Source organism: Osmia lignaria, chromosome 9, assembly GCF_051020975.1.
Source record: "Osmia lignaria lignaria isolate PbOS001 chromosome 9, iyOsmLign1, whole genome shotgun sequence".
Taxonomy (NCBI): Eukaryota; Metazoa; Arthropoda; class Insecta; order Hymenoptera; family Megachilidae; genus Osmia; species Osmia lignaria.
In genome coordinates, this window is record NC_135040.1 from 9,425,362 (window position 1) to 9,436,247 (window position 10,886).

General features: G+C 45.2%; 1 protein-coding gene across 6 annotated transcripts in view; it reads right to left on the bottom strand.

Annotated features, from left to right (window-relative positions):
• LOC117603362 (Myocardin-related transcription factor) overlaps positions 1-10,886 on the bottom strand; it is a 168,775-nt gene that overhangs the window by 22,591 nt on the left and 135,298 nt on the right. Inside the window, exons 1-2 of one of the 6 annotated variants that reach the window (XM_076690167.1) lie at positions 6,074-10,870; positions 5,544-5,936 (exon numbers count right to left, since the gene is read on the bottom strand). The exons of 4 other annotated variants lie outside the window; for them this stretch is intronic. In XM_076690167.1, coding sequence (XP_076546282.1) covers positions 5,544-5,634 — 91 coding nt within the window. In that variant the 5' untranslated portion in view covers positions 5,635-5,936; positions 6,074-10,870. Of the gene's footprint in view, positions 1-5,543; positions 5,937-6,073; positions 10,871-10,886 lie in introns of those variants that run through there. One more of the 6 variants, XM_076690166.1, reaches the window with a different exon arrangement.

Sequence of the window (10,886 nt, forward strand, 5' to 3'; positions counted from 1 at the left end):
ATCGTTCACGGACTCTAGACGATGAAAACAAGAATTACCCTTCGTCCTAAATGATTGAATTATTCTCAAGAGAATGGGAACAGATTTACCATTTCTTCTCTCCTTTAATCGAAACGATACTCCTCGCGACACTCGATGTTCCATTTTGTTTCATGTCTGAATCATCGTCGTGAAAAAGAAGGGAAGCCTCGGATTTATATACCTCGCGGTATTGCGACAAGCACGAACAGAAAGTGGTTCCTTTAATTGTGCGTGAGTCTTCTACCGATGCCGAGGAAAACACGGTTCATAAAAGCGCTTTTGTATGCATCGCGTACACCCACGTGCCTACTTAGCTCCCTCTTCACCTCTCTTTCAACGGTAACGCGGATGCTGGCCGCTATCCCTCCAGGTGAAACTGTTTCCTGTGTCGCAAGCAACGTCTCTTCGCTTTCCCGCTATCTCTTTCCTCTCCGTCCACTTTTCTTCTTTTTTCTTCTTCGGCCTCTGGCATGTCTGCTGCGTACAGTGTACTTCGTGAATTATGCGAAGGCACTTTACGAGTAGAGTAAGGTACATTAATTTTGGAGGATTCGATAGAGCTATGCAATTTTACAACTCTTCTTTGATAAAATTTCGGTGATTTTTAAGTAAAACACGATTGGAAACTTTGGATAAAAGCATTTCCTTAAAATATTTACAAGAAATCGAATTTCTTTGACGTTGTCGCGTTAATTACGCCGCTTTATCGGTTCCATACCGTTCTCCCTTGCGACACGCGCGCGGAGAAACGATTTCTCTCCTCGTGCCGGTTGTTCTCTTCTCCGCTCGAACACGGCGGTTCCCCGCGGCCTTCCACGGATCTCCGCGTCTTCTTTCACTCGCGGCACGGTAATATATCTGGCCAGCGTGGGCGGCCCACGTGGGTTTGACAGCTAAGCCCACGGAAACTGGTTACACCCACAAGCGGGCAGGTCGCGGCGCGTCGAGAAGAGGCACACGCCAGGTAGGCACGCTCCGCGTCCACGCTGACGCGACCCATCTTCGACTTGCACACGTGGCATTCATTCCCGCCACGTGACTACTTTTCATCCATCTATATTTTAGAAATAATTCAAGCGTTTCATGAAATTTTCCTCCTATTTTCCTATTATCTCTGCGACGAATCAAGATTTGCGAATGGATACATCGCGTCGCAATAAACACAGCAGCCACTATCTTCTCCGTCGTTCAGCTCGACTTTATCGTCCCATATAATTTTACTGTTTCCCATACGTTTAGAGAACTCGCTATGCAAAGCCTGTGCTCGTTCGACTTCTCCGTTCAATAAAGGAAAGAAACACTTTTCATCTGGTTTGAAAGAAACAACGACGACTCCCAGGAATTCATTTTGACGGGGCAATAGTTGAAGAAAGACAGCAGCCCCGTTTCCACGGCGCAACAATGCGATGTTAAAACGCGTTGGCACGAAAACGACAGCCGGCCACGGAAAAACCGCGTTGGCAGATCCGCGTGGGCAAGCTGGCGTGTCTAATAAACATAAAAGCGGCCACCAACTCTACTTCGTTACCCGCGTTTCCCCTTTTTTTATCCTGCGTACGCGTCCCCCGTTCCCTCGTTCCGTCGATCGTCCGGCTACCTGTTTCTCTTCAGTCCACCTCCTCCATTCCGCGGCTCCTCACAGACCGCCCCTCGTCCATCGCGCCACCGCGTCGAGCACACCTTCGCGGACAATTAATTTACCTCACGGCACGGCGTAGCCCGAAGTCGCGGAGCTTGCAGCAGACATACGTACGTTGCTTTGCGGCCGACCCGTCCACAAATGGAATTGGTTTCGCCAGGTTCAGATACGATCGTGTATACGTACGAGTAGGTACACACCGTCGACGGTAGCGTTGAGAAAAACGCCATAACTTCGAGTCGTATATGGCGGCAATGCACAGGTGCATGCCACCGTGGCATCTACCCCCCTCGACCCCTTCGCCGTCGCCGCCATCGCCACCACCGACTACTTTCAGCACCCCTTCTTCGTGGACCCCTTCCTTCTTCCATCGTACCCGTTGTCGACTCGATCGAACGTGCGCGTAGAATGTCAATTGTTTCTTTCTATCCTCTCTCTCTTACAATTCTCTCTCTCTCTCTCTCTCTCTCTCTCCTTGTTGCTTGTTTTCTTTCGTTTCTTTTCTTTCGCGGTTGCAGCCTCTCTTTTTCTTGAACCATGTCGCAAACGGTGACACGGGTATGATTCTGCATCTCCTTCTGTTTTTCAGAAATTTCGGTATAGCACATTTTCTATGGAATCCAAGTTCTCTATCCCTTCTATTATACTCCCCCACCCTTTAGCTCAGTGCCATTCCTCCGTTGCCAAAGCCGAGTGGTAACGAGCCGGGAAAAAATAATTAGTATGTCCGTCGACTGTGTTTCTAGAAATAGACCGGTCCGCATAATCGTCCGTCGATTCCGAGACCGCTTTGGAAACCTGCCGGAGGCTTTGCAAGCTCGAGGCGATACAACACCACTCTACTATACGCGTGTGGTATTGCAAATGCGAAAAAATTCGTGTAGGAATAACACGGGGGCTGCAATATTGTCTTCGATGAACTTGATGGAATTCGATCAAAAGGATCACATCATCGGTTATCCGACGCCCCGATGACGTTTATTAATTACCAGTTCGGATAATGATAGCTTGTTAACGGACCGATCGAACTGATTGACGTTCATCGACAAGGATTCGCGATGCTGCACCCTTCGCGCTGGTAAATTACCTCTTTTCACAGCGACTGTCCGTTTGCGCTCGACGTTTTTGCTGTGTCAATGTTTGAACAACGCCTCGATGACGCGCTGACACGCTACTAGTAGCTTTAATAACGCTAATAATATGGAGGTCTTCATCGTCTTCCTTATGTGCTCGGATAGAAGGGAACGGGAGTGAAGTCGCTAGGATAAACATTGCTGGGTGTGGTAAAACGAATCGCCGCATTCAGACTTATGATTATCCTCCGTTTGTTTTTCTCATCAACGTCGGCTACCGTTGTCGATACATGGCCATCGGGTACCGCGCTTGGCGGACAATGAGCACGTTTCACTCGTGCGAAAGGATCTATCTGTTAGCACCTTTTGCAATTGTCAATTTTTCAAACGCGGTAAAAAGTTGAAACTCGACGAGTATTTTACTTCGAGACGTGTACAAATCTTCTATCCTTCTTTCAAATCGTATCTTCGCAAGCTGGAAGATACGGCAACCAAGAGAGACAGGGCAGGAAACGAAGGTAGCGGACGATACCGTGGACAAGAGGCTTGATCCAGGCGACAGAAAGGTGTAACACGCGAGAGGCAACGAAAGACGCGGCGCGTGTGTCGTGTGCACGGTAGAGGAACGATCATCTCTTTCGCTCTCGGGGCTTTCTCTTCAACTTGCTCGTTGCTCGAGCTCGCGGCACGCGGTGAGAGTTGAATTTATGAATGAACGAGCGAAGGGCGAGCGTGGGCGAGCCCACGCGCTTTATCATAATCGGAACCTCCAGCCTAGTCACGCCTGCCATAACTGCCTAGGCATAGAGCAAGGTTGCTGTTGAAGCTGTGAACGTGCTCCTCGGCTTCCAACCCGATGAATGAAACCCATACCCATTCACTAGATTATGCGATTGCGAAAGCACCCTTTCCTCGAGGTATATTGCCATTCTAATTTATTCCAAATTTCGAATTGTCGCCGGCTTTGGATTGCGCAAGAAACCAGATAGATCTTCCTTCCTGACTCTCACAATCAGGCGATATACAGAGCGTATCATAATAAGCGGCTCCCATCTGACCTCGCTTCTTCTAATTCGCTGATTCTTTATAAACAACGTTGCATATCTTAACCTTGCGATCTGTTTATGCCTTAACCTTGTTGACTATTATGTAAACTTTGTTTTTCTAAATAGCAGATCAATCGCATATATTATGGAACCCCCTGTATAACTTAAATTTCGATTTGGATTACGTAACTTGTTTCCATGTTCTTCTGGAATAATTTCGATAGATGTTTATGAATGAACGAAGGGCAGGCGTGGGCCAGGACAAGCTATCAGAAATGATGTTGACGGAACCGGGACTACCGTTTCGAGTATGGCGACATTATTTCCTGAAAGCCCACTTGAATGAGATTCTCCGCCATTCATAATTTTGATGCTCGTTGCGTGGTTCGTTTCACGCGTCTGGTATTTGAAAGGGAACGAGCTATAAATCATTAGAGCAGCGTTATTCTACTTGCTCCACCTTCGGGGTAATTCAATTAGCGAAGCACGCGTCCAAAGCCTCGGTACGGAGAGCAAAGCGGATTGCATCACGCTTCGATAGCACCGAAACCGCATAAAAAAAGCGGTGCATTTGAATATTCACGTGGGTGTCCGGTGATTTACGACACGGACGAGTCTAATTTTACGCCGAAGGTCGAACTGCCATCTTTCGATTCCTTCGACGAGGCAATCGATTGCGACACGTCGCGAAATCACACCCCGGATCGATCGTTAAATCGATTCAAGTGTCCAATTCTTTTTTTTTCTCTTTTCTCTCTCTACAGTTTCTTTTCTCTCTCCCAGGAAGTTAGAGGATCGCGGTAATTACGAAATACTTGTAAAAGTAACGAGCGAAGCATGCTAATGGAACGCGTTTAACGCATAAAGAAGCTGCTGACCGTAATTAGCGTATTTTCGCTTGGCCGTATCGAGAATGAGGAACGAGAAGAAACAAAGAAGGGCTCGCGCCCAGTGCTATCGGGTTACGCGCATTAAAGGAGTTACGAATGTATCGTGGACCGATTCGGAACTGGTTCGTCCTGATTCTTCGTGGTTGGGCGTCCTCGTTGTTCCATGCAAAACGCTCGTTAGTCGAAACACCTGAAATTCCTGTGTGGGACGCGTACATTGTCTTCGACCCGTGCCTCCATGGATTATTCATTCCCATCGACTCTCATCGCGTTTAACTGACAGGCAAAGTTGAACGATGAAGAACAGACCCTAGGAATTCTTTTTTCTTATGATCAACACTTTAAATGTTTCAATAAAAATGCTGTAATTTACTACATTTAATAGAGATGTGCGAAAACTTCAAAATTTTCGGATTTTGCGAACGCCTTATTTATTTATCTGCTGTCTGACTAATGATTCACCTGTTCCCATTGTTTCTTTTATTATTGTAATTTGTAATTTGTAATTTTTAGCTATAGAAACCTACTTAAGGTAGTACTTTCTGTACTTTTTCGAGGTCTTTGACACCCTCGTAAAATATAAAGGGTACCCACCAATGTATACTAAATAAATTAAATTAAATTAAATTAAATTAAATTAGATTATTGAATGATTTTACTTTCGATTTGTAAATCTATTGTTTCTAAGTTTGATCCTTTGCGGATCGATCCTATGTAGGCACAGATTTAAGTAATTAATTACAATTAATAGAATGGCGAGTTTTAAATCTTCGTGAAGCATTCAATTTTTATATTATGAATATTATAAAATATTCTAAATATTTTTATGGTTTGTTATTAAATGCTTAATAATATTTGTAAAAAATAATGTTACCTTTATCTCGTTTGATGCGCCTACAAATGGCGCACATGCGGCGCACACAGTGCTGCCTTTCGGGCTTCTGTTCGGTGTCCAAGGTAACCATGATTAAACGATCAATAAATAACCTTCTCAACGTGTTAAAACACGAATATATATATATTACTATTTGTTCAAAATTTCACAAAGTTATTTTTCGTTTTCATCGATTCTTTTCTTTTTCCACTCTCACCAACTGAAATTCGACACTTCGCGAGCACAAACACGAAGACGTGTTATCACAGCTGATCCCGTTCTCCAGATGCACTGACTAGATACAATCCTTTTGTCTCGATAACGATGTCGTTGACGAAAATTCGTTCCTCCACTCCTCGTCGCGTTGCTTGACACTCCAACAATTGGCGGTTCCTAAAAATTCACGATTTTTCCAATCCTCAGTATCGATCGTTCCTCATCGACGATCGATACCATTTCATCCCTGATCCTGCGCCTCTTTGAACTTCGTGAAAATGAAATTTTCAGTGAATTTCAAGAGTTTGCAGTACCGAGGATATGGTAGCCAGTTTCCTGATCCTCTTCGTGATCGTAGCCTCAGCTGGAGCTTGTTTTCTCGACACTTTTACGAGCTACTTCGTTCCGCGGTTACATTTTTGCGATCGGGGGGACCGGTGCTTAATTGATCGTCAACATTTGAACAATCGGCTCGTTGTGATATAACACTTTCACCCGGGCTCCCTCTTAATTGCTCGACGAGGTGGGCTCAGTTTGAATTTCACGCGTTTTCACTTTGCTCGACAATTGATTTCACCTTTATCTCGTTAACAGTCCTCGCAACACTGATTTCTGCGACTAGTGCGAATCTTCTGACTAAGCAAACCGGCTTCGTAACTACGCCTAATCGACGCAGATGACGAATCACGATCGCGTAAGCTTTTTGCATACTGCTGGTGAGCAGTAATAATGTTGCACGGTTAAGTAGACCCCGCCTATGCGACTCAAATCACCACCTACAGGGTGTTTCACCACAATTGTTACTAATGGTAACAAGATAGAGAAACATTTTACGAGCCATTTCAAAGAGGGTAGTTTTAATTTTTGAAAGAAAAAAGAAATGGGGAAGAAAAATGAGTAAAACGGGTTTGGTAGATGTTTGTTCGGTTCGTTTCGCGGGACTTTTCTCTAACACGGTCACCAAATGGTCACGGCTAATTAAGCTTAATTCAATTTAATTAATCCTCGATCTCTGCCCCCTCGAAGGCGACGGTCCCGCGGACAATTAGCGGCAAGTATCGGTTGGCCTAATCGTCTCAAATTAATAGAGCTTGGGGTGGCAATGTGCGAGGACATTTCTTTGCTGCTCTTGTTCGTTCGTCTTCTTTTTTATTTCTGTATGTTTTGTTCGGTTGGACGCGTGGGCGGTATTCGTCGTCGCACGACGCGAAATTACGGTGAATTATCGACGGTGCCGGGAAACACAGCAGGATGGAGGCGCTTCGTGGAACTTTCGAAAACGTGAGAGGCAAACGCTTGCCCGTCGGCCATTGCCCATTCAGAAAAATCGACGACAGTGAAAGCAACGTGAAAAAAATCCTTTGCCCAAGTGCGGAAAATTCGGAGCTGAGATTTCAGAGACATTAAGAAAGTTTTAAAATAGAAGAAGAGCTTGTATTTTAATTAAAGAAATTGTGCCAAATTTAGAAAATAATATGAAATATCGAAATTAAATTAAAATTGGAGCTCTCTCCATGGTCCGCCGTTCAAGGGTTGATGAGAAACTACAGTCACGCGTTTCTGTCGGCCATGAATTTTTATTTTATATGCCCTCAGATCAGACAGGAGTCGTTTCAAGCTGTCACGTAAGATAGTATAACAAGGTCTGAAGTTACATTATGCTATTTTAAATTTTCTAAGAACAACATATAGTCTGATTTATAGAAGTGGAACGTATAAAAACTGATTTATAGCCACGTTAACGCATTTCACTGCCATGCTTAAGTGAGTTTATTTTCAATAAATCTAGCTCATTATTTTTACGATATTCACCTTTGTCTATTGTATACACTTTCAAGTATTTGCCAAAATTATTTACAATCGTGTAAGATCGTTCTCCTAAAAATAGGCGCAACGAGAATCAAAGTGTTCGGGCAAGCCATCTCACCGCTCGAGCGGAGACTTCGATGCCCGCAACACGGTACTGCGCGTGAACGTAACATCTGCAATGAAGGCGAAAAAAAGAAAGAAGAAAAAAAATCAAAAGTTTCGCCACCGGATGTTGCTTTTCGTCAACGCGACTTAATAACCATCATCGGGAGAGCATTAAAACACGGTACACGAGAAGGTTGGAAGCTTCCAGTGAAAGTTGACAAAACACATTCGAACATTCTGGACGCGACACGGCCCCGCACCCACGCACCGGGTCCGTTTAATTAACACCGAAATTATTAAAGGCCCCAGCTCGCACGAAGATACGAGTGACCGTACGCACTAAATAAGCGCCCACGTAATCGCGCGATTTTCTTGCCCCTTCGCTCGGACGATTATTATGTACATTTTTAATTATCCGCAGAGCTTCAGTCGCCCACCGAGCCGCATATTTTCCCGTTTACCTTTCACGCGAATCCTATATTATTAATCGTTTCGCAATTTGTCGCAAGATTCTCGATATTACTCGTTTAATCGCTTCCACGTCCGACGCGATTTTTAACAACCGTTTCAAAATCATTCGTACGCTTTGTGTATATCATCTTTGAAATTAATTTATTTCTTCTAAATTATATTGGAATAGTAATGTTTGCATCGGACCGATTGTGTAATTATAATGAATTTTACCGGATTATTTCTACCCTGGATCACGTGCAAGTTACTCTCGATTACCGCAATCACTTGTTATAAAACCGCCGCGCACCGGTCGAAAAACAGGATCAAGATATTCGTTAACGCGATCGCGAAACATTTGCGTCTCGATTTTCAACCTACTTATCGTGGACATCGTTATTAACCGGTGGACCCGGCAATTCGATCCAGCGTCCATTAATCCACGACGCTTTTCTGCCGTTTACAACGCCCCGCTTAATTAACCGTGGCTGGGTTAATAGCGCTATTTGTTACCTTAATGACTTATCGAGTTACGAAATTAACGCGTCGCGCCCCTCGAAGTGCATCAGTACCTCGCTCTAAGGTGGTCCCCGACAACTGTTCGTCGTCCCTTTCCACTTTTACATAGCAAATCGTGGCTAACTGGTATAATTAATTTACTTGTAGCTAAATAGTTCATGATACTGAATATTATCTTTCTCTACGTGGTGGGTTAAAGAAATAAAAAGAGCTCCGTCGGAGGTAAAGAGATTAGAAAACTAGTGCTATCTAGGTGGTAAAGACAACGATAAAAGGGAGCGTTTGACGGGTAAAAAAGTAAAAGAGGGTTGCGAAAGAGAAATCGGACAGCAAAGCGGACCCTCGGAGGTGGCCGGAGAGGAATTGCTTGGCCCCTCCCACGAGGCTTCCTGGCGGCTCAGCTTCGGCCTCGACACGCATTTCCAAAGACTCTGTTCGTCGTCACGGACCCATCAGCCCCCGAGTACCGTCGATTCTTATCTGATCGTGCCGATCTTCTCATGATCTTTCACTACGGTTCTCGCGCACGAATTTATTCGCGGCTCTTGAACGTCGCTCGACCGGTGCTCGAAACGGAACACAACGATTATCCCCGATACACCTCGGACACTATCCTCCGCTCCTTGTACGATTCCTATGCGACGTACCTTTCGATCGTATCGCTCGACAACTGACAATCAACGATTCACGATTTCACGAAACTCGACCCAATGAAACTGAAAATTCATCGTCCTCTTTACGACTCAATAATAAAGATCAACACACTGGGTTTCGATAACCCTTTGCAATCGAAAGTGTTTCTTTCTAAGATCCTACAAAATTTTATTTTCAATGCTGGAAGAAAATTCACGAAAAAAGAGGCAACGGTTGGTCGAGAAAATCACCGAAACCCGATGGTGAAAGCGAAACTTATAAAACATGCAGTAGCCCAGTTCCACTGACTGGAATAAAAGCTTGTATATTGATAAACAAACGATTACTCATAATTCTGGCGTCATTGCACTTGTTGAGAATGAATCGAAACGAGCGAAAGACGAAATTGTTCGATTCAATTTGGAAGGACAAGAGTTACACGTCCAACGTCGAATTTCATCGAGAAAGCAGGGCTAACGAGGTCCGGTCCAATTAATCGCCAAGCGAATACGTTACTCTCGAAATTCCCCGGCGAAGGATTAAAAAGCTCCGCGTTTGCAAGTGGAAATCGCGCTGACGATCAGAAAGTTAACGGTGGTGCGTGGCCGAGTCATAAGCCGTCGCGAAGGCACGTTTGCGAAACGAGGCAGATCGAATCCGATCGCGATTCAATTAATATCGGGCCGAAGGGGGACGAGAGCTGGCCGGTGATTTAATTATCAGATTCTGGCGAACCGATAGGAATCGCTTCATTAAGCCCGTTGCCGACCCGTCCACAGACGCGGGCCACGTGTTCCTTCGATCCTCGTCATCGTCGCGTCTCCACGCGTTATTTATCGAACTGCCTTCCGCTGCATCCTGGATCCGCCATGTCATAAATTTCTGTCCGACCACTCGTTAGCCCCGTCGATTTATTCGAACGATGATGCCCACGGACACTCGGTTTCGCGGACCCAGACATTTTTTTTTCATGCTTCGTTTAATGAAGAAATTACAAAGTTTATACCGAGCATGATTTTGAATTAATCGATCGAGTCACGGGGTATTCGGAACGCGTGAAATCCGCTCGTAAAAAAGCACGAACCGAGTCGAGAGGGACTAATGGCTATAAAGATCAAGCAGCCAGCTCGATGCAGGGCGCGAGAAAAATGCGCACGCGAGGCGGATCGTCGCCGGGGACACGGAAGCAATAACGACGATTGCCTCCCGAGCGCACTCTTTAATTATCCGTGGATCATTAGCCCCGTCGTTAGGGGCGGATGGCGCGAAACTCGTCCGGCTTCGACGGAACGCGACAGTGTCACGCTCGGCCGGCGGGCCTCGTGCCTTTTAACGAGTTTACGCGAACCCTTCGGCTTTGATACGCGGTTTTAACTGCCGACAACGTTTAAGCACGCCGACGTCGTAAAAATGTTTACTCGTTGTTCGAACATTGGATGCTCGTTGTAAGTAATAGGACTTATCGACCAAAGCTGAAGCATTGAAATCACTGAACGTGGTGCACGTCACTTGAGAATAGATACCGAACTATTTTGGTTTTTCACTGATCGTGGGGTGCACAACAACGTCAAGCTCCAGCAGAGGCATGATACTGGCTAGAGATCAAGCTAC